Source organism: Antennarius striatus, chromosome 8 (assembly GCF_040054535.1).
Source record: "Antennarius striatus isolate MH-2024 chromosome 8, ASM4005453v1, whole genome shotgun sequence".
Classification (NCBI taxonomy): Eukaryota; Metazoa; Chordata; class Actinopteri; order Lophiiformes; family Antennariidae; genus Antennarius; species Antennarius striatus.
Genome location: NC_090783.1, coordinates 20,939,591 through 20,966,410, shown reverse-complemented (window position 1 = coordinate 20,966,410; position 26,820 = coordinate 20,939,591). Strand labels below are relative to the sequence as shown.

The 26,820-nt window shown below is 40.0% G+C and overlaps 5 protein-coding genes across 9 annotated transcripts in view; 1 reads left to right on the top strand and 4 right to left on the bottom strand.

Moving 5' to 3' along the window:
* rhbdl3 (rhomboid, veinlet-like 3 (Drosophila)) overlaps window positions 1-141 on the bottom strand; it is a 38,605-nt gene extending 38,464 nt beyond the window's left edge. For all 3 annotated transcript variants that reach the window (XM_068322635.1, XM_068322637.1, XM_068322636.1), the window contains exon 1: window positions 11-141. The gene's annotated coding sequence lies outside the window, so the exon portion shown is untranslated. The remainder of the gene's footprint in view (window positions 1-10) is intronic.
* Window positions 142-4,409: 4,268 nt separating this feature from the next.
* rhot1b (ras homolog family member T1) lies at window positions 4,410-14,551 on the bottom strand. 3 transcript variants are annotated; one of them, XM_068321041.1, is made up of 20 exons: window positions 13,811-14,551; window positions 13,307-13,365; window positions 13,103-13,184; window positions 12,981-13,018; window positions 12,858-12,911; window positions 12,683-12,735; window positions 12,367-12,475; window positions 11,053-11,154; window positions 10,735-10,833; window positions 10,552-10,660; window positions 10,310-10,430; window positions 9,525-9,609; window positions 9,156-9,301; window positions 8,440-8,540; window positions 8,017-8,147; window positions 7,640-7,723; window positions 7,295-7,417; window positions 6,997-7,199; window positions 5,996-6,118; window positions 4,410-5,508 (listed from the first exon to the last, which is right to left on the bottom strand). In XM_068321041.1, exons 1-20 carry the CDS (start codon window positions 13,845-13,847, stop codon window positions 5,391-5,393), a joined length of 1,977 nt encoding a protein of 658 aa, XP_068177142.1. In that variant the 5' UTR covers window positions 13,848-14,551; the 3' UTR covers window positions 4,410-5,390. The 3 variants fall into 3 exon arrangements, with proteins under 3 accessions (XP_068177142.1, XP_068177141.1, XP_068177143.1); XM_068321040.1 differs by having other exon boundaries at window positions 12,981-13,024; window positions 13,811-14,549; XM_068321042.1 differs by lacking the exon at window positions 5,996-6,118 and having other exon boundaries at window positions 12,981-13,024; window positions 13,811-14,543.
* A 329-nt stretch (window positions 14,552-14,880) lies between these two features.
* Window positions 14,881-18,122, bottom strand: LOC137600023 (arf-GAP with dual PH domain-containing protein 2-like). Its single transcript, XM_068321353.1, has 11 exons — window positions 17,856-18,122; window positions 17,529-17,659; window positions 16,978-17,069; window positions 16,670-16,758; window positions 16,462-16,574; window positions 16,217-16,363; window positions 15,997-16,080; window positions 15,855-15,917; window positions 15,652-15,729; window positions 15,149-15,371; window positions 14,881-15,059 (listed from the first exon to the last, which is right to left on the bottom strand). Exons 1-11 carry the CDS (start codon window positions 17,941-17,943, stop codon window positions 15,031-15,033), a joined length of 1,137 nt encoding a protein of 378 aa, XP_068177454.1. The 5' UTR covers window positions 17,944-18,122; the 3' UTR covers window positions 14,881-15,030.
* A 677-nt stretch (window positions 18,123-18,799) lies between these two features.
* Window positions 18,800-21,720, top strand: tefm (transcription elongation factor, mitochondrial). Its single transcript, XM_068321588.1, has 5 exons — window positions 18,800-18,936; window positions 19,180-19,655; window positions 20,242-20,391; window positions 20,545-20,723; window positions 20,803-21,720. Exons 1-5 carry the CDS (start codon window positions 18,894-18,896, stop codon window positions 21,062-21,064), a joined length of 1,110 nt encoding a protein of 369 aa, XP_068177689.1. The 5' UTR covers window positions 18,800-18,893; the 3' UTR covers window positions 21,065-21,720.
* atad5b (ATPase family AAA domain containing 5b) lies at window positions 21,472-26,737 on the bottom strand. Its single transcript, XM_068321587.1, has 14 exons — window positions 26,537-26,737; window positions 26,169-26,390; window positions 25,980-26,076; window positions 25,784-25,863; window positions 25,484-25,632; window positions 24,938-25,100; window positions 24,489-24,751; window positions 24,286-24,379; window positions 23,811-23,875; window positions 23,451-23,649; window positions 23,260-23,384; window positions 22,380-23,161; window positions 22,016-22,174; window positions 21,472-21,608 (listed from the first exon to the last, which is right to left on the bottom strand). The coding sequence occupies exons 1-14, from the start codon at window positions 26,673-26,675 to the stop codon at window positions 21,536-21,538; spliced, it is 2,610 nt and encodes an 869-aa protein (XP_068177688.1). The 5' UTR covers window positions 26,676-26,737; the 3' UTR covers window positions 21,472-21,535.
* Between the last annotated feature and the right edge of the window lie 83 nt (window positions 26,738-26,820).

The following is a 26,820-nucleotide window of genomic DNA, read 5'->3' as shown; positions in this document are numbered from 1 at the left end:
TGTGACGCACAAGTCTCACATGACGACTTCAGTACCAGGGGGTCAGTAAAAGTCCACTCTGAACAGCGTGGGCACTGTCACAGCGCACACTCCTGAGGGCAGTCCGTGGCATGTGCGCAATATTTGGCGCGTCTTGATAACTTGGCGCGCTGCTTTCTCTATGTCGACCGGAGTTGGTGCAGAGCTGGGGGGTGGGGTGTGGGGGGGGGGGCGTCTGCTCTCCGTCGGGTGCAGAAAACAAACCCCAGAGGAGAAAGGTGGGGAAAACGTGTCTGGATCGTCGGTTCTGCTCCTGGAGTCTCCGCCAGCTGCGTGCGTCCTCACTCCCCCCCCCCCTCCCGTTAGACAGACACAGAGCGACGGGGAGAGGGAGGGACAGGGAGGGGGAAAGGGGGAGGGAGGCGTTACGAAAGAGAGAGCGGGTCCTGGAGGGGAGAGATTTTGCAGGCGGTGCGGTGGGACCACCGGTGTCTCCCTTCTGTTGAGCTTCCTAGAACTCCGATCTCATGCTGAAAACCCGCCTGTCGCTCCTTTCTGGTCCAGGAGGTGTGGGTCTTTATTGGCTGGTTTTTATCCATGATGTTGAAATGTAGCAGTATAATGGGCCTGGAGCCTCCATCAGTCTGATATGCATTAGTGCAACTCTCCTGTTATAAATAGAAAACCAGCAAAGCATAAACCCACACACCAAGAAAGCTCATGGTCACCTTTAAGTTTCCCCTGTGGTGCTCATTTCTCAGTGTAGCCTCTGTGGTACACCTTTTCTAAGCAAATCTGTAATGGAGCTTATCTGAACAGGAGCCCGATGCCCCCTCCTGGCATGGTAGGAGACCTGCAAATGCTAATCCTCCACTGTGAACAGTAAGTAAATCACAATCAGAGTGCATTGTGGGTCTACAAGTATGTGGATCATCACCAAAATAGATTGGTCAAAGCAAACTTAGACAAAAGAATCCATTAAAATCCATCCATAGCTTTTTAAGTAATCACACTAAGAGTTGATAAACAAACAACATAACCTCCTTAGCATAGGCAGTAAGGAATCAATAGAGGCATTAATGGGCCAAATTAAGGAATTCACTAGTGGTTTAGAGAATTTAGAAGCTTTAAATTACAATATTCTATAGATTTGCTTTTACCATTAAAAAAGTAATGATATGTTTTCATAATAATCATATGAATCATAATTCATCAATTTATTGCAAAGTTGCCAGTAAATGAATGAACTGTATTTTAATTTGGACACATCAAAGATGGATGTTGTTATAGCTGATCTTTAAATTCTAAAAGTATTAATAAAGTCATTCAATCGCTTACTTGAGCAGCAATTCAGATGCTTAGGATGAATTGTAAGAAAGGCAAGTCAGTCGATTATATTTTTCAGTCAGTTAACCTTATTTGGATCACTTTTAAACACAAGTGATAAATAGTTCAACATGTTCAACAATGTTCAAGAAGGGTTCAGACCTTGTAGTAGTAAGGTTTGCATTTTATTTAGACATTCAAACTCAAAACAATTAATCATTAATATAATTGTGTGTTTGGGTTGGGCCATATTATTAAATCCTGGGTTGACTGCTCTCATTTATCAGTTTCAAATGTTCAACAGATCATCTTCTGCTGCAGTGTCATCAGTAAATTAAATTCGCATTTCTCCTACAAGGTCTTGTATTTGTTCTGTACAGCTAAGCAGTCTGTCAAAAAATATTATTTGGACATAGAAACAACATACTAACAGCTCAGCTTGAGATGGAAGAAAACATTTGCATATTAAAGAGATTTTCACTACAAAACTGAAATTCTGAAATTTTTAGTAGATACAGCATTTTATGAGCAAAAAGTTAATGTTCTCTTTGATTAAAGTGATGAATTTATGAGGGGAATTTCACAAATCTAAAAGATGTTTGAAATAATACATCATGTGACCTTAACAATATCCATATTACCTCGATTAAAAGAAACACTGATAACACCAGTTAGTGTCCATTGTTATTTTCCTAGTTCTTATACACAGACCAGTCCAGGCTTATAAAGTCAACTTCTGACTGAAATGATTGTAGTATTTTTGTCAGCCTATTGTTAAAATAAGCCATCCCAAAATATGCATCTTTGCTATTTATTTGTCAATTGTTTCATCACTATGTATATCTTTGTACATCTTCCTGCTCCAAAAAGTGGGATGTGTTTGCAACACATGTTATTTTATCTACTCCTGTAAATACTACTTGATCATGTCCCACAAAAACAGCTTGCATAAACCCTTACATTTCTTCTTTTAGAGGTTCAGAAAGGAGGGAGTGACCAAGGTTGTAAATTCCAGGTGGCTTTAGGGAAACTGTCTGCTGCTACAATTATCCAAATTATGGTGCCTCATGTCAGGCAAACACCTACCTATTACATCAAGGGACATCAAACAAACCTAATAGGTGGGTTGAAGCTATTTATGAGCAGAAGTTATGTGCTGGAGGTGTGTTCAGTAGTGTGTTGATCAATCACTATCCTCATGTGAAACCTGTTGATCATTTTCTATCTTATAAAATATATCTTTTCTTGACTTCTACACAGCAGTGGTGGGTTAAAGTTAGAATATTTTATGGTGTTTAAAATGTTAAAAGACCCAGCAGCTCTTTGACTTTAATAATTTGAGATCTGAAAAAAGTGAGATGCTCTACAGCAGGAATAACACCGACTTTGTGAAAAACGTCTTTCCTGCATAAATTAACACCAGACGAGTGCTGCTTTCCTTAGATAGCTGCGAAATCTGTTTGCAGAAACAAACTGTTCTCAGACCCATTGGTACCCCATAGTTTGTCTGTGGTTTTGTACAGGCTACCCACAACCCCCCTTTTTCCTATGGTTCATTAATGACATCAATGAGTTACCTTTTCATGGCATTGAGTTTAAAATGGACGTTAATAAACATCAATAATAAAATAAGTGTATGTTGTTAATATGTTTTTGTGTGCAATTGAACTTACCAAAAAAAAATCTAAATATCTATTTAAGATAAGTAAGACGTTATAAGTCAAAATTGGGGCACTGAGAGGCAGAACATGGAAATTCTGGTTTTTGTGGCAATAAATAAATAAAGTTTTTTTTTTTAAAGAAAAAACTAGATCCAGATGATGCATATCATACTAATATTTAATGAGTGTCATAGTCTACTTCTTTCATCAAAATGTGTTTAGGACATATTCAGGAGTGTGAAGATGCTGTCATGTATATGGATCTATTGATTCATATTGAACACACTGAGATTCACGGAGCAGCTGTTACTCCACATATATAACTAGAACCTCCAGTCCATTGCGTAGAGCAGACACCTGACTGATAATGAATGGCAAAGTTGTTTTGTGTCTGTCTGTCTTTTTCAGGAAGTAAATATTTAAAGAGTACTCTGTCAAACTTCCTAATTGTGAACATATAATTACGAGATATGTTATATCATCAAAAGCTATAACCAAATCACATATCCTATTGTACAGATGGGTTATATACTTAGAAGATTACATAACTGGAGCTCTAATTCAGCACATTGCCCATCCCACATAATTTTGGACCTAGTGGGGCTTTTAATGCCAAAACAGCTGCACCAGTCAGGTTTCATATGTAAAATACAGTGGGAGTTTTTGTGTATTTTATGTAACTTCATGCCTTTAAATAACGTAAGTCTCCGTTTCTTAAGTACTGCTTCCTGTTTTGTTTTTGAGTTAGTAAGTAAGCCTGAAATAACAGAAAAGAACAGACAATCCCTGTCACTTTCCTAATGTGGTTCAACAATGACATGTCCAGAATTATTTTTTCAGAACCACCAAGTGGAGATAAAATTATTACAGTAATAGAAATTATTCCTGAGTATTTAATGTATGTTACATAACATGAATCTGATAAAACAAACAAACAAAAAGGCATGTGCTCAGTGAGTTGACCTTAGTTCTGGACGCAAACGATGAACAATCCATCTCCTTGCAGGAAGGCTACATAATGAAACTGGTATATTTGTATAAAAAGGCTTCAGTTCCATGCTTTTAAGGCACTCATAATATCGCAGCTACACAATTTGTTGCCAGGTAATTGCTATCAGATAATTTATTTTACTTTTTTGTGCAATGCTGCCTCCTTGTGTCTCCCTAAATCTGGATCACGCTTTTACAAGATTGTTCAAGTCAACCTAATCTTTCTAGATAAATTCTATCATTTTCTTTGTGTGTGGGCGTGTGTGTGTGTTTGTGTGTATTTGGTCATGCAGTGGATTGTCAAGTACAAATACATAATATAGAACCTGTCGTAAGATGTGATAAATCTCTTCTCCGAAAAAAGAAAAAAAACTTACTGATGCTAATCAGAGTGCAACAAACAAACTATTCAAATTTCTCTGTGAAATAAAGATTCCAAAAATTGTATCAGAACAGGTTTCAAACACATTTATTGATTGTAAACATTTTAAAAGGCAGGGTTGAGTGAAGACCAAAGTGACACAGAGAGTAGTTGCTATTGCCTTGGAAATAAATAACCATGACAGTACTATTGCATCTTCTGTGATCAAACTTTAATCTGACTTTCTGAGCTACACTGACATCATTAAACTTTCCTACGCCCCAGGAAAATATGGTATGCAATGCAGAAAAATGGGAGTGATTATTTTGTAAGTTAAGTATAATCAAAGCATGCAGATGGAAAATGTTAAGGTGTGTTAAGGTGTCCTCTTTCAATATCTTAGTACGCAAACATATGCTGACTGCAGTCATCAACATGGGAAGACTTTAGAGAGAGCAGCAGAGGCTTCCAAACGCCCACCGATCAGACACGACCCGAAGGCAAACCGGCATCTGTCAGTGTGAATACTGATCCTAATGTTTGTGCAACTTTATTGTTCTGATTGTCAGACATCAGACCTGGTCTTTTTTGGACAAAGAACAAATACATTTGACTATATTATATACACTGTTTACAAATTGTTCAGACTAATACAAGCATCTATTCTGTTGCATACCTCACACATCCCAGTCCCCATCATAACTAAAAAGCAGTTTGCTCATTATAATCTTCAGGCAAAAACCCCCCCCAAAAGCTATGTATTTAGCAAAAAATGGGAATAACACAGCTCATCAGCAGCTTACTATCATTTTCTGTATAAATATAGATTGATTTGCAAATACCTGAAGCAAATCAGCAATTTTGGTTAAAAAAATTAAATATTCTTTTGTTTTTTATACACAAAAAAGATTTACAACGGAGAAACGCCCCACTCCCATAAACTTTTCTTCTTTTTTTTAAAAAATTCTGACCTAATAAAACACAAACTTTTCATCAACTACATGGAAGAAGGAAACACTAACGCCGGGGCTGGTCATCTGTGTCCCGATGGCTGGACCAGGTTTGCCGGAGGCTCACCGGGGTTTGAGCAGCACTCTGTACATGGCAAAACCCAGAACGGCAAAAACTGTAGCCCCGACACTCGCTCTCAGCCAGAAGGTTGAACTCTTCAGGTCTGTTTGGCTCACGTGTCTGTTAAGAGGAGAAGACACAACACACATAAAAACAGGGACTGAGCAAAAGGGAGGAGAATAAAGACTTACGCATTCATTTTGCGTATAAACTGTACGAAAAAAGGATGATCAGATGATAAAACAAAGATGAAGCCTTAAAATGTGGAGACGCTGATGGAGACATGTGAGATAACAATCGTGACTTCAGACAACAACACCAGGAAAGAGTTATAACGTCTGTTAGCTGGCTGAGGTAACTAAAAGAGACACGAGCAGCAGGTTTCAAACTCAGTGCATGAAGAAATAAAACAGAAAGGAAACGGAAATATTAGGATGGACTATTTTTGAAGAGAAGGACAACTTCATGTTGATTCTGGGCAAAGGTGAAAGTTAAGGGATGGAGAAAAAAAAAGATAAGCAAATGAACAGTGGCAAACAAACAAACAGTTATCAAATGGAGCAAGCCTGAAAGGATGATGGTGAATATACAAGGTTAAAAGAAAGACCTTCTGAGGACCACAGCGTAGACTTTGGCCCTGACCATCTGCAGTAGCTCAGAGTTGAGGAAGTTCTGACACAAGCAGAAGGTGCATCTGTTACAAGTACACATGCAGCGCAGCCGGGCGTGGCTGAGGAGACATACGGGGAAGAGGAAGAGACGTAAAGCATGACTGAAGGCGTTACTGAAGGTCTCCTCCAACATGAAAATAATTGAACAATTAAACCTTATTCAGATGACATATTATTAATTATCCAGTCATACCTGTTTCTATTATTTTGATTATGATGTCGTATACTCGAGTATCACTCATATACAGGTCATGGTAAATCTCTGCGTTGAATAAAGTCAGTCGGACTTGTAGGAAAAGCTTGAAGACATTTTGTCTTCCATTCTGAAAGGCTGGTAGTGAATATCTGGAGTTCTCCTCTTGGATGAGAAGTGAAACATATTTGTTGATCTTATCAAACATCAAGATTTACTCGAGTTGTATCACCTCACTGATTTAAATGAGATAATAGTTTAAGTCAGAAAGGAGTACAATTTGGAGTGTAATTTCTATACAATATTAACTACAAAAGGAAAGCGGTGCCTTTTTTAAATCCCTCGGTGTATTCTGAATTTCTGAGTGGGAATTAAATACATTATGGGTTGAAGAAGAGCTGGTCTGCTGTGTGTAAATATCTATCTGTGCTGCTGACACACGCTTCAACAGGACTGGCTGGAGTGTGAGAGCGTGAGCCTCTGGGAGAGATCAACATTTCAGCTGAGCAGAAAAAAAAAAAAGAATTTCCCTTAAGTGCAAAACGCTGTTGCAAAAACCTGAATGCAAAATACAGAAGTAGATGGAGGTACGAGCTGCTCAACGTACGAGTTTTGTGAGCTACGAGCCATTCAACTTTTAGAAAGTTGAAAATATGGTAGTGTTTGTCATCACAGAGCAAATATCTTTGAAAAATGACTAATCGGAGGTGAAAAAAAATTTATATCGAGCATCTCTGTACTTACGGGTACATGGCCATTGTGGTGAGCTTGGAGTAGATATCCCTGCTGGGTGCTGCCGCTGTGTTACATGTGAAGGACTGCGGCGGTGGCATCTTGTGCTTCCTGCAGAACTCCAGTGGACTGCAGCCATACATCTGCCTGACCTCAGGTAAGTCTGACTTAGCTGCTATCATCATACATGGAGTCTTACTGTCCATGAAGTATTGCTGAAAAAAGAGGTTTGAACAATGGCGACTCAGTTGCTTTCAAAGGTAAAATCTTAATTTGTGATTAAATATAATCCAGAGTTGCACAGTGTTACCTTAAAGACTTTGGCACAGTACTCAAAGGAGTGAGGGTTGCTGACATCATAGACAAAGCAGACGATGTCGCAGGCCAGATCAGCATCAGACAGGAAGTCGAAGTCAGGGAAGACTTCATGAAGCTGGGAAAATTATAAAATATATTTTAAGTTAAAATATATATTTCTGTCTGTGTGCTGTTTACAGAAACAGAAATAACAAGCATTTTATTGTGTTTTATTCATGTTTTAGACTAGAGTCACACCTCTAACACGCTCTAACAGTGGAAACCTGAAAGATAACTGTTATAACTACATAGAAATGTTGGTGACTCAAGTGATGTTAGAGGCATGTTTGATACTCACAAGAAGGTACTTCTCCTGGCCATAAACATAGGTTGTGCTGATGGCGTAGTAAGATTTGTGTTCCTCCCTAATCATGTTTTGGCGCTGTGAAAAGAAAAAAACCTCAAGCTGTGACAGGACGAATCCATGTCTGTCTGGGTCAAGACCTGTTTGTTTTCCAGATTCTAAGAGTTGGTAGGGTTAGGGAGGACCACTACATATATGTAGAGACAAGAAAAAATTTTTTTAATATAATATAACCCTTTTAAATCTATTCTATAAGTGCAAGAATGTGATATTAGAACACGACTATTTTAGCTGAACCCTTTCAATAGATGTAACGCTCTAGCTTTTGGCCATTATGAGAAGCATCAGTAGTGAAGTTCATTTCTGTTTACCGCAAGGTTACACCCCAGGAAGGCTTGGAGAAAACCGCTTTTTCCACTGCCGCTGTCTCCAAAGACGTTACATCGAAAGACACTGCGCTGTGTCTGCTTCTTCTGCAAGTCAATCTTCTTATCTCTGGTCACTGCAGGAAAGGGGGGTGGGGGGGGTCACACACGGGTGTCAAGAGGATCAGTTTAAACTGTTGCGGTGCACAAACAACACATGTCTGCAGTCAGTGAGCAACAATTCTGCTTTAACTGTTGTGTTTAAGTATGATTCCATGACTGTGAGGAAAAAAACTGTGTTTATTGGGGGCTTTAGAATTATACTGTCAGAATGTATATGACAGAATGTATAGCACGTTCAGTGTTCTTCATAGGAATCTTCAGTTCATCTTTATAATCAGAAAAACATTTTTAAGAAATATTTTGCACCTGTAATTCCTGCTGCTTGTGACTCCTGCTCAGCCATTATTGAGTAACCAAGGTAACCCAAATACTCCAGGCATCGTTGAACATCCAGATATGTTGTCAACCTGAGAAAAGATAAAAGGCAAAGCAGAGGGGGAGACTGTAAAAAAAATGAATGTATTTATATCCACTGAGAGAGCAGAAAGAATTAATACGAAATAATTCATTATCGACAAACAGAATTATAAATTACTCCAGTGGTTATAGATCGGTATTGTTTCAAAAAATGTTTAATTTCAGGTGACAATATAACAGTTTAGTAAATAAATAAATAAGACCGCCACACTAACAGAACACAAATATTTGCAAAATTGCCCTTTTCCTGCTTATTAAAATAACTGTTAATTTTTGCTAACAACTACACAAGTAATTTTTAAAAAAAGCCAAAATTACTACTTGTATCAAGTAATTTCCGTGATTAGGTTTAGTAAAAAAATATTAGCAATCGGTCTGGTTAGTCGATCTGGTCACGTGATCATTAGAGAGAATGTTTCAAATCCATTCAAATTATTTTGCTGACAGGAGTCACTTATCCATAAAGACACTCTTCATTACTGGTGTTTTTTGTTCATTTCTACCTCTTCAGACACGGTATTTCTTTCTGATATGACCCCTAGGGGGTGAAAACACAAGCAGCTTTGAAATCTATACATATTATCTTTAATTCAAAGGCCACTCACGTCCATTGTGACAGGTATCCCTGGTAGGTGATCCATCCCTGATCATTGGTGCAAACCGTGTTATTGACGTCTGGGCCCCAGGGCATGTAGGGAAAAACATCAAATAGGTCCGTCAGCTCCTCTGGTGACAAGGCACAGTCACGGTCCTGATACACAAACATTGATTAACGTTGCAGAATGGATGCATCTTTTCCCTCAAGTGGTGATTTGTATCAAAGCCCTCATGTCGTCATTTTAGATGACTTAACACTTAAGGCATTTAGCTCTGGCTTGTGGATACCTCATCGCGAGGCTGTGAAGTGTTTCTTTTACGTCCCACCCCAGGGCAGAGGCTAAAGTAAATACAGAACCTGACAAACGGGACCGTACCTTGTCGTGTTTGTCAAAGACGCTCTGGAGGAAGAGGTAAGCATTGTGGTTGAGCTCTGTGGTGCAGTCTGGAGGAACTTTCAACCTTGACAGAATTAAATATATCGCAAAGTAAATGTTACAGCCAATGTGTCCGATAATAAAAAATGATAAGAATCATTGCAGAGATTAAAACACTTGGCTTCAGTAGACAAAAGAAGATTAAATAAAAAGGTGTTAAGTCATTCTACCTGTTCATTCTTACTTGACTAAAATGACTAAAACCTTACATGTTGAATGAATCTGCAATCTAAACCAGGATCTTAACATTGTGTGACAAAGATGAGGAGTAAAAGTCCTCATAAAAGACTAAAACTACTTAAAACATACAAAGCCTTTACAAAAAAAACTTGAAAATGTGGCTTATATCAACACTAAAGGACAAGCCAGTTGTGATGTTTTGATGTTGTGTTCAAATATTATGTTGTAATATGTGTGATTCTCTTTTAATAGTACATTAAGTGTTTGAATATGTATACTTTTACTATATTATAGATGTATTTTACTGATTTTACTATTTTACTGATTTTTGTACATCATGGCCAGAGGACTACAGATGAAAACTAGCCTTTTGGCTAATTCTGGCTTTTTTAACCATGTATAATCATGTGTTTTATGAAATTGCCTTGTCCCCTTCAAGTAAACTAAACTAAACTAAACTAAAAAGTAAATGACACATGGCTTCATGTCCATTTAAAGTGAAACAAACACCCCAAAAGGGAAAAGTGTGTCTCCCTGAGACTCACGGGGGGAAGAGGTAATCCTGATTTAACTCCAGGTCGTCATCATATCCAAACCTCCTCAGTACCGTCCATGTGGTTTCGTGGCGACCTCGCTGGATAAACAGGGTGTGAAGGAAGAGGAAGCCTGGATAGAAGAATCACAAACACCCCAAACAGAGCAACCATGATTGTGTTCACACACACACACACACACACACACCTGTCACATCAATCCCTGACATAGAGGCCAATCCATCTGCTCCTACCTTTCAGAGTTAGTCCGTTGTCACACACTCCATCACTCAGATTCTTCCTCACAACATTCTTGACGTCCTCCAGTGCCTGAGGTTCAAGCGGGGTGTTGAAGCACGTCCGCTGGAAGAAATCAGCTCTCTGTTAAAGCCACTGCGAGCTCTGTCAGCGCTGTTAACTACGACAGATCGGTTCACCTGGAAGAAGTTGAGCTCACTGTCGTTGAGAATTCCATCATTATCTGAGTCGGAGACTTTGAAGATTCGAGTCAGAGCTTTCACACAAAGTGACTTCATCTGGGAAAGAAGCAAATCAAACGTAACCTAAACAGAAATAAATCTGTTATTGACCTGTGGTCTACTTTAAAGGAAAATGTCATACTTTTTTTGGGTAAAATTAAGCACATTTAAACAATTTTACATCATCACTTTCTTTAAAAATCAAACAAATTCTATTTAAAATTTGCAAACAATAAGAACAGCAGTGCAGGATCCACAGTGTATTTGAGCTCTTACAGTTTTCTTCTCTGGACAGTAAAGCGGTCCTGTGGGGTGAAGAACGGCCTTCTGGGCATAGTAGAACAGCTCGGAGATGTTCTTTAGGTTTTTTGCTGAACACTACAAACAAACAAAAAAGACACTTTGGTTCTAAATATGAGATGATGAATTGGATGACTCTAGTTTACAATGCAGCTCAAAACCAGAATGTAGTCTGTTAAGCATACACAACCAGAAGCTGTTAGAATGTAGAAGTATCACCTTGTTCAACCTGTATGTGTGTGTGTGTGTGTGTGTGTGTGTGTTTGTGTGTGTGTGGGTGTGTGTGTGTGTGTGTGTGTGTGAGAGAGAGAGTTAAGTCAGGGTATTAGCACACAGGATCTGTCTGAGCGACTTGTCTGAGTGAATTAAGCAGTTTGAGAAAACCGCCCTGTTAGGAGATAAAAATGACATCAAGACAAAAACATGAGGAAAACAGGTTGATGTGTTTGAAAAAAATGACAAAAATCAATAAATTAATTGAGGAAATTATGTAAAGGCAACAGATTTTCACACTTTGGCAGCTCAGAGTTCAAAATCTTTTGACAATCAATACTGAAAACTGACTCACTTACTATGGGATGCTAGATTGTGAAGATTGTAAATATAAACAGGGAGGAATGATATTATAGAGGTAATGACCGCATCATTTTGTCTATTTCTATCCACATGTTCTTGGAAAGTGTCATTAAGGGATATTTATACCTCTATTAATCCTTTCAGGTCCACTCAGGCAACTTCAGTTGACCGATAAAAAAAACTGAAAAGTCTGAAGATGACGACTACGCAACAAAATAATCAGTACAGGAAATATCACCCCAAAGGATGACGGATTACTAGCAACAGTGGAAAGAAAAAAAAAAAGTGGAATGTGCGATAATATCTGAAGTGATGAAATCATCGGGAAATTGAGTCAATATGATGTGAACTCACCTTCAGTTCATATTAACTGTAGATTCAGAACGATATCGGACCGGAACGTGTTACAGAATGGACAATTAATTAACCAATGCATCTATTGAATGTTAGATTCCTTTGGCCTAATCGTTACAGTAGAAATTGCCAAACCGTCAATCACTTTAAAAAGAAAAATTGCAGAAAATTCCACAAATTCTTGTGAAGTTAGATAACAGTTTACTAGAAACAAGAACAAGAACAAAAAATGTTTACTGACTCCTCAAAAAAAATCAAAGCTGAACTGCTGACATGTTTCTTCCCCTCTTTATGTCCCTTTTTCGTGTAAATGAATGGCTTGAATGTGGAACCATGTGTCAGGTGTACTCATCTTCTCACCTCAACACAAGTCTCTATCTCACTGTACTGGTTCATGATAGGCAGGATGGTTTCCATGCTGCTGTGTTCCACCAGGTCCGACTTGTTCCCCACCAGGATCAGAGGAACCCTAGAAACACACACACACACACACACACACACACACACTGGCTGATAAGGAACATACATCAGACGTTGCTCAAGAACTCATTTCATTCAAACAAATATTTGACTATTTGTCTTCCAGAAAAGCAGCGACTTACTGCAGTGAAATTATAACAAAGTAAAAAGGTTTAAAAAAAACAACAACCTGTGCTACATTTACACAAGTTCACACCTGCTGTCCTTGTCTGTGTTCTCAGTGATGAGGGGAATCCAGTGGCTCGTCACCTCGGGAAAACAAAAGACGGAAAAAGACCAAATGTTAGTAATGACGTATTCTTTGTTAGTCAATCCTGCTACAACAGCTATAACAGCAAATTATAAAAAAGTCAGCGGCAGAGATGTCTCACCTTTTCTATGGACTTCTTGTTGTTGACAGAGTAGACGATGCAAATCACATTTGCCTGTGAAAAAGACTTCCATTAGCCCTTTTCACTTTACTCGGCACTACATTGCATTATGTGCTGACTGACCTTAGAGATCTCCTGAAACAGCTGCTCGTCTGTCTGCTCTGCATCTGGGGAAGAGGAAATGTGCACCAACTAAACTGAGACACTGCTCTTCTATTTGTCGATTAGGATCAATCAATAAGTACCTGAATAGTCCACAATGTGAGTAGGGACTCTCTCAGGAGTCACGTCTGCAGGTATGGTGATTTCTTCAGCTCGGTAGGGAACCTGGAGTGAAGACAACTCATCTTTCACGTACATGTTTGCAGGAGATTACAGGACTTTAATGACGATTCAGTAAGAAAATTAGTGAATTCTGCATTCAGTGTAATGAACATTTATCCATTTACCACATCTGGGAACTCCTCGCTGACTAGGGACATGATCAGAGACGTCTTCCCCACTTTGGCTACCCAGAAGAAGAAAAAAAGTTCAAATCAGATACATTTACTACATTTACACCTGTTAAAATCAAGTCTATTGAAATGAGTGCAGATGATAATCTATAAATGACCTTCTCTTTCATTTTCTTTCCAAGAGACCATTTATAAAACTACAATAATTATTATCTCAGAGAGGCAAATGTTTTAGTTTTTTTTTTTTTTTTTTTCTGTAAGCAGGTTTACAACTGGTCCTCAACATTATACTGACAGACAGGTGTTTAACTCAGTAATCTGCATTGAAATGTCCACCTATGTTGTAAAAATTCAACAACAAATACTGTTTTATGTCATTTATTTATTTATTTATTATCTTTATTTTATTTCATTTTAGTCTCAAGGATCACGGACACCATCAGCTTATCGATCACACAGCATCGACACACACACACACCGATCGGCATCTTGACTTACGTTCTCCCACCAGCAGTATCCTCACGTCCTTGCGCATCCTGACCAGTAAACAAACAAACAAACAAACAAACAAACAAACCGGAGGAGCTGGTGGAGGATGTGGGACATTTACGCTCCAGCCAGGATGGAGGACGCAGCCGTCAGCTCCTCGGCCTATAGCTCGCCTACGTTCACTCCGATTAACGCGGCTTGTCTAGCAGGCTAACACCGTTAGAGGGACGAACCAGCGGGTGGATAAAGTGTCTTTATTCCGCCAGCAGGTCACAGATCGTCGGCTAAAGCCTCTGGCGCTCCGCTCACCCCTCTAAACCCGGCTGCTGGCTGCCAGTCGCCCCTCCAACGGGATGAGCGACAGCAAAGATCGTGTATAAGTGAAGAGGATCCCTCTGTTGAAAGGCTGTAATCCCAAATGCTTTCGATCGTTCCTGACTTCGGATGTCAAATCTGTTCTTTACATTTCAAAACTTAAAAATCCATCTCCTTTGCTATGTTTATATGTTATATGACATGGTTTTATTTTAATATGACATGTTTGCCAACAGCATGACACTATTTATGTAAGCTTTGCAAAAATATTAAGTTTACAGATATGTTTAGAGATTGTGATTATAAAACAATCCTACTATGTTTCAGACATTGCTCCATTGTTTGATTATTCTTAGTTACATTTCTGGTTGTATTTCTGTGTTTTTTCCTAGCTCTACAATGTTAACGGTAACCGTAGTAACAATGCAAATTACTAAAAGGCTATTTATTAGGTAGCAAAATGACAACTATCACTAAAATAACATTATGCAATGTCTGATTATTATTATTGAGGTGTTTAAAGTCTCTCAGGTGGACCTCCTTTAAGCAGACCTTCATGTGGTCCCTGAAGTACGCCTGTCCTGTCCTTTTGACTTTTTTCTTTTCTTTTCTTTTCTTTTCTTTTCTTTTCTTTTCTTTTCTTTTCTTTTCTTTTCTTTTCTTTTCTTTTCTTTTCTTTTCAGACTTCCATTGATCTAAATTGATCTAACGGTTTACACCTTGGGCCACATCCTACGTCTTCAAAAAATGAAATCAATATCCGTTCATATTTTTTAATTAGTAGCAGACAAGTAAATAGACATGGAATAAAACTTGGTTCTTCTATATGCATTGTGTACATCAGAATTGTTTGCATAGCGTCAGTGCAGGAAAGACCATAAATTCATTGCTTGCACAAGGCAGAGTCGCTCCTGTCATTTCCCTCTATTCAAGTTGGCTTCATCTACGGGATAGGAAAGAAATTCAGTTAGGATAGTGCATGTTTAAAGTTGAATGCCATCAGCCACGTCAGAAGTACTTAAATCATCTTACTACAGTAGTCCTCTGAAGTCATGGGTTGAGAGATGATCTTTCTGAAGGCCTCCAGCCATTCCCTCTGCTCCTGCTCATGCTCACATGTAAACAGGAACTGTCTTCCTGGAGTCTCCAACGTGATGCCGCAGCGCCACCGGCCGCCCCTCGTGCTCCTGGTCTCTGAGACAAAGTAACTGTGGTTCTCTGTGCCAATGAAGACAGCACCCAACTCTGTGGCATCCTAATGACAGAAAGAAGAGTAGGACTGTAATAAAAGCACCTTTTTATTACAGTCCCAGATCTAATATCTGCTTGTAAAACCTAGAAATATCGGTCACTTCCAATCAAATGTACTTTACTTGAAAATGTTTATTATTACTGTATTTTCTTTCTGATATATCTTCATTTTGAGGAAAATGTTGTACTATATATTTTTTCTTTCTTATGTTCTATTATTAAATAAAAGGAGTATTTATTTCTTTACATATGCTGTAGTCACTGTGTTATTATGTGTTTATTACCAGAGGAGTTTTAAAGTATAGAAGCTTTCTGGTCACGGAGCACAATGTGAACCACCTCTTCTTGAAAGGTTCACGTTGCTGAAAACAAACATACACAAACACGCACCAATAAAACAGACAATGGAAAAAGTACAATTACATCAAATGAATTTGTAAATACATGAGATAAATCAAAAACTACTAAATTCAGATATTAGACAGACTGTTGGGCCCGTTTTCTCCATGTACCCCTCCTTCAGGCAGTGTCTTGTTATTCGGGGAATCAACTGCAAACAAAGACATGCAAAATTATTAAAAGTACTAAACGTGGTGTTAAAGTCTTTTGCTTTGAAAAGCATGTCTCACGTCATCATCATCAAGATTGGGATGTTTCTTTCGTAGGTACGCCAGACGCGTTGCCCGGATTGCATTGAAAAAGGACACAATTACCTGTAAAGCATCAGACACAGATGGGCAAAATTCATTACATGAATTTCTTTTCTTCTCTTATTTTACAGCAATAACAGCCCTGATTTCAGAAGTTTTAGTGTGCTAAATAAAATGGTACAGTGGTTCTTCGGCTCACCTGACCATGCTCGTGATAAACAAACATATTCCTCACACGTTCGCCATGCAAGTAAGAGATCTGCAGCCCGTTAGCATGAGAGATCTTTTCTGGTTGGAAAACCGCATTCAGGTCCCTCATGAAGATGACAGCTTTGGGAACCTTGGACTTGGATGGTTGGAAAACAAAAAAGAATAGAGGAGGGATTTCAAAAGATTCTAAACCTTGTGTAGGATAAATGATGATATGGCAAAAGCTCTACCCACATCCTCATTAGTGAAGTATTTGAGGGTGAAGTCTTTCTGGGAAAGCTGGAAAATCCTCTTGAGAAACTGCTTGTTGTCTTTGCCTTTCTTCCAAAGTGTTGACTGAAACACATCTGGGTTGCATATATTCAGTGGAGAAAACGGTTGGGATTACATCATGAAAAAATGTTTTTTTTGCCCATGTAAAGAACATAAGAAAGAGAAATACCTCGGCTGTAAGTTTGCTGAATGTAGTTGCTGTCTCCTGTGAATTCTCTCTTTTCATACTTTGAACAGATCCACTGAGCTTTAAGAGTGCTTAAAAGAAAACAAGTCATTCATTCTAAATTACGTAGCAGAGGGTCTGAAACACCATGTAAAGATGCAACCCTGTCACTGATGAGTCTAATTCACATTCTCTTTGGCACCAACTCTTTGCACTAGTTCCTTTTTTTTTGGGACTTCCCTAATCCCCCTCACAAAATACAATACTTGCTGATTCTTCACTTCTACTGTACCAATGAGACAGTCACTCACATGCAATCTGTTTGTTGAGGCCTGTAGTAGAAGATTGGGACACACTTTTCGTAAATGGCTTTGGCTGCAGAATTCCCCGTCCTCTGCATGAACTGCAACCACAATTACATGGTTATATAAAATTATTCACTCACTTAAAAGCAAGACTAATTAAACTGCCAGACACCAGACCAAGTAAAAAACTTTCAAGGTCAGATTCATGAGACTGTAAATAAAAATTCTTCACCAATTATCTGTCTACACAATAAAAAGGGCTATGGTGGCTAGAGTGGGCTTTAAAGTTCCAAAAATGAAAGCTTCTATTTATGAAATGCTCATAGAATATGTGCCCTGAAGTGCAGGGTAAGTATACTTTTATAGCAATACTAAAAAGTGAATGTAAAATAATGTACGAATATAATTAGATGATTAATAAAAATTTGACAAAGAGAAAATATAAATGGGAAAAAATACATGTTTTTTATTCCATTCTTGCCATGTATAAAAAAAGCTGGACATACGTTGGAAAGATCATAACTATCTTATACATAAAATGATTGCAAACCACAAACCTCTACTAGTGAATCCTCCCAAAGATCCAGACGTATGGATTTCACTTTGCTGACAGCCTGCAAATTACGATGCATCCCTGAACAGTTCAGGCAGATAAATATACCAAGTGTGTAGGAGGCCCAGTCTGGTTCTGTGAGCAAAACATATATGACAGCAGTAACACTATGAGGAGGAACTAAATACAGTATGAAGAAAAGTTATCAGTGCAGCAGAATGCAATACAGCATGGGATAGCATGTTTTAAAGTTCAGTTACACAAGCCATTGGACATTGATCCAGAGAGAAATTCTAGAAATAGAATAGGAATTCTACCATATTACACCCACCTGGAGCCCCACAGTCAGCACACAAGTTGTTTCCAGGCTGTCGCATCAAATCCAACAAGATTTTGTTGTTTCTCTCCAGACTTGCCATAGGTGAAGGCAGTTTGCTTCTGTTGGACTGGCAGTCTCAACTCCTAGGTAATAACTACATGCCGATTCCACACGCTGAAGGGCACAGAGCTTTGTGGCAGGTGAAAAACATCATGTCTTGTGGCTGTTCAGTGACCCAGCATTTCCTCTTACCAACGCAGCATCATGAAGTTTATTGTTCTGCACACAAACACACGGCTCCAGAAATAACAGAGAAAGGAAGTGAAACAAACGTCACCATGTCACAGGCTGACAAACTCTGAGCTTTCGGCTTGTATACTCGTAGACACAAAGTGTTACCATGTCAGGACAGAATAAATATTTCAGTTCATGGGACGTTGTAGATTAATATGTTCACACCTTTTCATGGGTAAAAGTCTACTTTGAGAAATAAACCACCACCAATTAGAATCGCAGGAGTTTATGTAATCAGTCTTTTAGTTTAAATTGGTTTATTTGAAAGGGGAAAATACAATTTCATAAAACACATAATTAAAGAATAAAGAAGACAGAATTAGGCAGAAGGCTAGTTTTCATCTGTAGTCGCCTGGCCATGATGTATAGAAAGCAGTAAAAGCAGTAAAATACATCTACAATATAATACAAAAATAAATACAATACAGTTCATGTTTGGCTCTTTGTCTGTTCGTCTGATCATCTGCAAGGTCAGAGGTCAAAAAGAGAGAATAGTAATTCAGTGATGCGGGGAAATTGAAACAATTTGACAGACTCCTCCACTGGGTGGCGATACGCATCTTTAATATCGGTTGATTATTCCATAAATAATACCAAAGAAGAAGAAGCGCGGAACTAATGTACTCGGTGTTGTTCAACACCGGTCAGCTGACAGCTGACGGACCGTTTGGGGCTGTGTGTCTCCGCAAAAGGCTTTCATGTGTCTATATATGAGTTTATAGCTTAAACTATTTGGATTTATTAAAATCAACGAAAATGTGGTTCACCAGGCGAGTTTTGTCGTCGGTCGTCCTGAGAAGTAGGTCACGTTAGTGAACTAAGTTGTCTTCCGATAGCGACTTGTTTGTGTCAACTAATGCTAATGTTGTGTTTTTCTAACAAATGCTAAAACAAAAAGTTCCGCATGTGTTTTATACGTTTATCTGTATTTTAATAACTTGGCATGTCTTTATATTAGATTACCGTTTAGACCCCGCTGTCACACTCATGATGTGTTGTTAGGTTTTATATAATCTAGACCGGCTCCCTCGTCCTCCCGCAGGTCACTCCGGAGGACAGTCGGGGCTCTTCCGCGGTCCACGAAGCAAATCGATGCCCGAGCTGGAGCTCCGATATCTGCAGTGTACATGTTGCTGGCGGAGCCGGGTTCCCTTGGTAAGCTTTGAGACCCTGTATACAACCCTCACATCCTCTTGTAACCTGGACGACAGACCCCTGGATGCCTATTACACCTCCGATCAACGAGACACCATCCTGAACCTTCTGAACACGGCTGCACCATCAGAGCTGGCCGGCGTGAAGCTCCTGAGGGGCCGCAAGTCACTCAAGATCGTGGAGTACCGGGATCAAAACGGACCCTTCACAACGTTGGAGAGTGTGGTGAATGTTCCGTTGTTGAAGCATAAAAGTGCAGTCACGGTGTTCAACTCCATTCTGAATCCGGTTAAAAAGGAGAAAAAAGTGAAGAGTCAGCTGGCCAAGTTCATCAAGCCAGAGTTGGACATGTCACAGCTGGAGGTGAGGTTCTCCTGTTTGTGTGTTTGTTGCTCCATCCACCATTAAAGCATCAAACTGACTTGAGGATGATCGGGATACACATTACAAGTACTGTACAAGTACTGCAGGTCATTCAAACTGATGTAGCAGAGTTAGAGATATCATAACGCTCACTTCCTAACATCATTTGTGTAAATGGTTGCATCTGTCAGTAAGATTTAATGGTCATTATTTGTTATGGCTATGCCTCTCAAATGTGAGGTTTGTCATTTTGTCCCCAGGCCAAGACATTAAACTCTTATCGGAATTAATGTTTGACAAAGATGAATCCTTGATGTCCATGTAATGGGTTCTCTTGATTATCCCCAAACACAAACAAAGTGAGGGAGTGGATATGGGTTCAATTCCCTCTATTGATCATTTAAAAATAAAGTACTTTTAGATATGAAATTTAGAAGAAGGACAATCGTCAAGGACAACTAAATCTTCAAGCTCAAAACAACCACGACAGGGGATTCTGGTGTTTCACACAATTTCATCAAAATGAAAAGCGATGGCCGAATAATTTAGAGGACAGTTTGTCAAAATTCTGCATTTGTTTATTCAGGATGCCAGTTCGATCGTGTCACTAGTGTGTGGGACTAATAAAATCGCCTGGATTCATTTGGACCGTGGGATGACAGTGCTGGACTGGCAACAGATGGAATGTCCCAATTTCTTGAGCGGGAAATACATGGCTTCTGATTACCTCACTGATGTATGTCCTTACTACTCAGTCCTTACTACAATATTATTCTAAGAAAATGTGCATACATCCATTGTTCTTGTTTTAACTTGACATTTTGTTCAACCTGTTGATATAGAAACCATGCAAGAGCACAAGGTGTAATATTTCTACTCTTACCATTAGGTCTCTGCGGTTGTGTCACTCCTACCATCAGCTAACTTCTACATAATAGAGAAACCCGCTATATCGGTGGAGAACACGGCCCTGTTTCCTATTATGGCTCACATGAGGACAGTGGAAGCCATGCTGTTTGCCCTACTTGAGCCAAGAAAACCATTCCCTAATTCCAACATTCCTCCCAGGTGAACAAGAGATTTCATTTCAGGAATACAGAAATAAATGGGTGAAAAAAAGAGACTTATTTCTTCTCCTGTCTTGCAGAGTTTTGAACATGTTGCGTAATGCTGTGGGTCGTCACTTTGAACTCATGGTGGGGAACGCACGGACCAGTGGGGCACGGATAGTTCGTCGGCTGATGACCGAATCGGTGACAAAGGAGTTTCCCCAGATACATTTCCCCTCAAAACTGCTGGTGAAGTACAGAGATTATTTCCAGATGGGCAGCAGAAGAGATGGGGAGGAACTCTGCGATGCCTTGCTTCAGGCCGTGGCCTTTTATGAGCTGCTTAAAGGTTCCAGTTAGCAACAAGGACAAAACTCATGCCCTGACCATCCGCTGCATCCATGAATGGCATTTTTAGCTCCTTTGGATTCTGAATAAATGGTTATCCTCTTCTACACTGTGGTGGGTTATCAAATATGGGTATTTACAAAAAGAAATCCACATCTTGTACTGGTCAGTAAGAGGGTTTTTTCCAGTGTATGAATTAATTTGAAATTGTTCAGTTTGGACAATTGCAGATGGTTGTGTCTACCGCGTATTTTCTGTTTGAGGATTTTCACTTTAGTTTGTGTGGCTTGAAGGGATATTATCGATGAGTAAAATACAGATCAACACAATTTAAAAAAAAAAGAAGTTTTTATTTTTGTATACATGTAAGTAAAACATGAGCTCTCACTAGGCAGTATTTAGATGGTCGCGTTCGGGTAAATGAATGCAGAGTAAAATTATCTTGGTGGGATAAGATGAGTTTATGAAGATGTGTGTTCCTCACTATGAGAAATCTTCTTCCAGGAGTTGAATGGTTGACTTTGACAGACCCAGGTGTGTGAGGTAGTCCAGACCCCTAATGTGCAGAGTAAATTATTTTTTAAGTTTGTCTGGAGTACAGTAACATTATTGTCATGTACTGTATAAACAATGTTAAAACCTAACAAATAAAAGCAACAATAATACAAGTGATGGACTTAAATGCATTTGCTCAGATCAAATGAAAACTCTGGCAAATTGTTTAGGATCAGTTCTGTGTGTGTTTGTATTGATCATGAAAGCGCAGCAGAGTGTGTGAGTTGAAGTACAAATTAGATTTTGCAAACTACTGACGAGTGCAGTGACTGAAATACTGAGAAATTCTGAACTGTCGTATACAATCTTTGATTCGGATTTATGAAAATTTGATGCCGTCGTTTGAAAAGTCATTTTTTGACCTCCTGGAGTGAAAACAAAAAAGAACGCCTGTACGTTGGGTCTCACCTGACCGGCTCCCCCTCCCGTCGCTGTGCTCTCTGGAATCGACAGATGTTGCGGAGGACCGGCATGTAGTCGACACAGACGGCATTTCTGTTCCCCAACGAGACGAACCATTTACTTCCAAGCACCTTCCTGCTCAACTTATACCTCCTGTGTGACACACTGGTAGGACAGACACACACATGGTGAACAACACATTTTTGGTTTTGTGGTGACTGGTCTTTTTCTTTTCTACACTGAACACTTGGCTGGAAATTGTCTGCTTTTCTATGTTATATTTTAACATCATAAGGTCGTACATTTACTATATTTTCCAAATGATTCAAAAGCAGATGATAAAACAAACCAGGATTCAGATCAAACTGACCTTCGTGAACACAGAGGCTGAAAACTAAAGCGTAGTCTTTTGGAGCAGCCTGGTAACGCTGACATCAGCGTTTTCCATCTTGCGTCTCCCACTTGCTTGTGTTTTTGTGCGTCACTCCACGCCTCTGACATCCTCCACAGGCACCGACGAAACCCTAACCCTTCAACGGCGGCCTGAACATCCAACAGCCTCTCCTCGCTTGAGCTCCTGTTGTCCTCGCCTAACTCGTCCAACACGCCGTCCTTCGTCTCAGCTCCTGTCCAGACAAACGCTTCCGGTTTGCATGGACCTGAAATGAGTGACGCTGCAGCCGGCGTCAGGATGGAATCCAGGTACGACATGACATCAAAGAAGTCACTCAGGGCACACAGGCAGTCCTCTTCCACTTTGGATGCTGTTTGTTCAGTCCTGTCTTTTAAACGTTGGGCTTTTGAATCAGTTCTCGCTAAAAATGTTCCTTTGGAGGTTTGTGTCAAACTGCAGGACGATGTAAAGTCATTCTTTATAATATATTTCCTTCTACTAAGCCTGGAAGTAGCGGGCGACACCTTCGCATTTACGTTTCCACTCAGCCGCTGGATGCTAACATCGGGGGGTGGCCGGTCGCTATGCAGGCCTGAACAAGTCTTCTTTTCCAAGGAGAAGACCGTACCGGTGGTTTCCTTGGCGCTGATGGGTAGGAGGAGCTCCAGGTTGGAGTACAGAAAAGGCACGTTTCTTCTCCAGCTCTCAGCTAGAAGCTCTAGGAGCTTCATCATATCAGCTTCAGGCCCTGACGGACTCTGACAAAGAAAAGAAAGAAGACTTTTACATGGAGTTGAATTTCCTTTGGGGGATAAAAGATTATAGTTAAGACACACAAGACAAAGGCAATACTTACCATGAGAAGTTTTATCAGGTGGTTTTGGTTGACAGGGTGGAGACCCAGCATGGTAGCGGTGCAGCTTGTGTTGTACTGAGCAAGTTGTGAGTCTCTATGTTCTCCTCTTTCAGGAACAGTCAAATCTAAATAAGGAAATTAAGACATTTTTAAACCAATGCCACAATTAGAATTTATACTTCTTAATTTACCTTGAGCGACGGTCAGATCCTTGAGTGACCTTCTCCTCGGGGATCTTCGACCTCCACCGCTGTGCACCCAGAGCTGCAGCTGCAGGAGGCATCGCCTGACGTCGCCCCTGGACACTCCCAGGAGGTCGATGATGTCGTTCATTTCCAGTCGCACATTTTCAGCCAAAGCCACCAGCTGCAGGTAGCTACACACACCGGCCTAAAACCAGTGATATTTACTGTAATTTAATGACAAACTGTGTAATCCTTGAAAATATTTCTGTTTGGTTGTACAACCAACAGCAAGCAAAGGTTTTCTTTTTTTCACATTATTTCAAGAGAGATGCATTTTCACACTGAATAAGTGGAGATCAAACCAACCACTGATGGAGTCCTGAAAATGATCTCCTCCACGCCGCAGCTGAAACGCTCTTTGAATGAGGGATCTGAGGAAGACATTCACGATCATCAAGTGGTTGTACTTGGCTCTACTTAGAACTACAAAGCAAAGAGAGCTGACACCACCTCTTAAACCAATCAGAAAGGTTTCAAAGGATGTAACACAGCTGAACATGGGATCCAATTGTAAGATTCTGAATCTGCTTTCTGTCAACTACATATTATTGGAAGTGACTTTTCTACCCCTTCCTGATACTTTTATAGAAAACTCCCTAAACTAAAGGACTTCCACTAGCTGGTCATGCTCTATGACTCAATACACAATACAAAACTAAAATAAAAGTGGGAAAAAAAAGTGATCCAGAATCTGTAATTGTTTCCAGATCTGCCTGAAATTGTAATCAAGATTCATCCCAGCACAAAATTAATAAACAATAAACATAATGTTTGCATTTACCATTGGTGGTCAGAATGACAGGTCTTTTAGTGGATGTCATGAAGGCCTTGATGGCTGTGAGGAATCCCACATCATCATCAAATATGACATCAACCTGCGGGGGCAGACAGTTTTAAACTGAATCAACGCAAACCAAACCCGATTCTGCGGCCTTGTACCATTAAACTATGAGCTTCATGGTGTGGAGGTTCCAAATGCTTTACCTCCTCAAACAGAATGAGTGACGTGGCAGTTTGTTTGTTCCGTGTCTCTATTTGCTCAGAGTCCAGCGAACATCTAGCCGGTGGATTTTCGGATGATGTGAACCCACTGGAGCGTGAGAGATCTGCTTTGGCCTTCATCTTAAAGTAGTTGGCCAAATAACCTGCGGCTGGGGGAGCTTTTGTCGAACTTCTGGAGCAACCAATTTTTTTTGGTACCCTCCTTTTCGAGATAGAGGTGACATTTTTTGGAGGAAGCGACTTTCCTGTCAAAGAATGTAATGCAAACAGCAATACATGTTGATGAGACACTGAGGATGTCATTCACTCCGCAAAACTGACGTGTAGAATTTTAAGTGAAGTTTTCTCAAAGTAATCTTTCAGTGTCACTTAGATTTTGTGTGATCTCTTGGTTTTCAGTGAAGATCATGAGTTCAAGATCTGTATCCTACCAGGTAAAGCCTCGGGTTTAGCAGCAGAGCTGTAGTTGCTGAAGTAAGCTGGTTTCAGTGCGTCCTTCCCTGACACGTCCACCAGGTTGGACTGAGTGGCCTCCTTCAGCTGGGAAAGAACGTGGCAGCCGCTACGCAATGAGGAGCAGTTCACCTCAAATACCTTTGAACAATAAAAGAAAAAGTCAATAGATATAGCTCTTATTTTAAACTATTATTGTTTTAAAAACAATCTAGAACCTGGAGAAAGCTGGATCTGTGGTCTTCTGGTCCAAACATAATCAGAATCGACAATTTGGTTTCATATTTTCACTCGACCGGGTGGTTTAAACACCGTCTGGACTGGATTATTTCAACACCTGAGAGATGTTGAACATCAGCTCTGTGATCTGAAGGCTAATGATGCTGATAATGTTTTTTATTAAATATTTGATATTCTGAGGCATGATTGAAGGCAAAAATTGTTCACGTTATTCACTCATGTTGTCATTACTGTACATCTCCCTTCACACTCGTTGTCCGATGCCGATCCAGTTCAATTCACACCTTGAAGCCGAGCTCCTGAGAGCAAGCATACACCGAGGCCGTCTTGCCCACACCAGGAGGTCCTGTAATCAACACGGTGTTACGTAACGGCTCCTCGCCGAACTCGTCCCCCCCATCCTCACCCTGGAAGTCTCCACAGTCCCACGAGTCTGCGCAGAACGATAGTCCACACGGAAATATGAAATAATTTCTAAGCAGTTAGTGTGACAAATGTATCTGGCCATGGCCCATGAGAAACCACACGCTGACCACCTTGAGATAAAACATTTGAGCAAAGACAAAGCGTGACAAATTTGATACCGTTGCCGTTTTCTCCTTTCCTTTCCTCCAGTTTTCTCCTCTCATCAGTAGCAGATCTGAGTTTCCATTTCTTCAACCAACTGAATACGCAAAAAAAAAAAAAAACACAAGTGTTTGATCACTGATTTAAGATCAGCGGATAGTGATGTCGCTTTAGGGATAAGAGATCAGACATAAGGAACTAGATATAACACACCTGTGCAGTTTATTCACTGGGACAGAGTTGCCGATGACTTCACTTGAATGCCGAGGACTGTATTTGTCCGTCCAGAGAACATCTCCTAATCTGGAATCTTAATGTAAATAGAGCAGTGCTTACTTTTCTGTAATTAAACAAAAAGAACAACAAATCAAACAAAAAACGACATGCCTGTGATAAGTGTACCTATTGGGATAAAATCAGATGTTGTGGGTGACTGGCAGGGACACTCTGTGCTTCTCCATTCAGAACTTTCCTTGACACCAGGTTCTGACCCGTCACCGTGATCCATTACACTGCCTTCCATCATCACACAAGACTTCAGACCTTTGGACATGCTTTCCAGGCTTGCATCTGTCTGTTTCCTCCTCTCTTGTAGGCGATTCTGTGTGGAGCTTTGGTCACTTTCTGCTTTTGAAGAAGAAGAAGAAGAAAAAAAAAGCACATTACTGGTTATGAAAGCTGGTTTGTTAGATCATGTCACCACGCTTTATTTATGAAGAAGTTACTGGGGTCATTCAGAATAAGGATATGGACAGGGAACGAAGGGTTACGTGTTTGGATTTCGTCCAGACAGCGGTGCAGAGCTGAAGATCCACTCCACGACGCGTTTGTCGTCACCCCGGCGGCTGGAGGTGAGTCTGTCCTCGGTCCGTCTTCACCCTTCCTCCGTCGTTTAAGTTTGTTCATCATCGCATTTGGAAAACGTCCTCGAATGGTTATTCAGGTCACATTTTGACTATACCGCCCGTCTGTCATGAATGACGTAGTGATGACGTCAGTCGTGCGACATTTGTATTTATGCGACTAAGTGGCTAACTGTGGTTTAGCTGTTTTG

Coding starts and splice junctions, on each gene's coding strand:
- rhot1b (XM_068321040.1), bottom strand. CDS start 13,847: ATGCGCAAGGACGTGAGGATACTGCTGGTGGGAGAAC. Junction 10,834..11,052: donor ACTGTCCAGAGAAGAAAACT/GTAAGAGCTCAA, acceptor CTTCTTTCCCAG/ATGAAGTCACTTTGTGTGAA. Junction 9,302..9,524: donor TCTTTGACAAACACGACAAG/GTACGGTCCCGT, acceptor TTTGTGTATCAG/GACCGTGACTGTGCCTTGTC.
- LOC137600023 (XM_068321353.1), bottom strand. CDS start 17,943: ATGGCAAGTCTGGAGAGAAACAACAAAATCTTGTTGGATTTGATGCGA. Junction 17,070..17,528: donor GGGAGGATTCACTAGTAGAG/GTTTGTGGTTTG, acceptor TTGTGGTTGCAG/TTCATGCAGAGGACGGGGAA. Junction 16,575..16,669: donor TCAGCAAACTTACAGCCGAG/GTATTTCTCTTT, acceptor TATGCAACCCAG/ATGTGTTTCAGTCAACACTT.
- tefm (XM_068321588.1), top strand. CDS start 18,894: ATGTGGTTCACCAGGCGAGTTTTGTCGTCGGTCGTCCTGAGAA. Junction 18,937..19,179: donor GTCGTCGGTCGTCCTGAGAA/GTAGGTCACGTT, acceptor GTCCTCCCGCAG/GTCACTCCGGAGGACAGTCG. Junction 20,392..20,544: donor CTTCTGATTACCTCACTGAT/GTATGTCCTTAC, acceptor TCTTACCATTAG/GTCTCTGCGGTTGTGTCACT.
- atad5b (XM_068321587.1), bottom strand. CDS start 26,675: ATGATGAACAAACTTAAACGACGGAGGAAGGGTGAAGACGGACCGAGG. Junction 25,101..25,483: donor CTCAGGAGCTCGGCTTCAAG/GTGTGAATTGAA, acceptor TATTGTTCAAAG/GTATTTGAGGTGAACTGCTC. Junction 24,380..24,488: donor CACTCATTCTGTTTGAGGAG/GTAAAGCATTTG, acceptor CTGCCCCCGCAG/GTTGATGTCATATTTGATGA.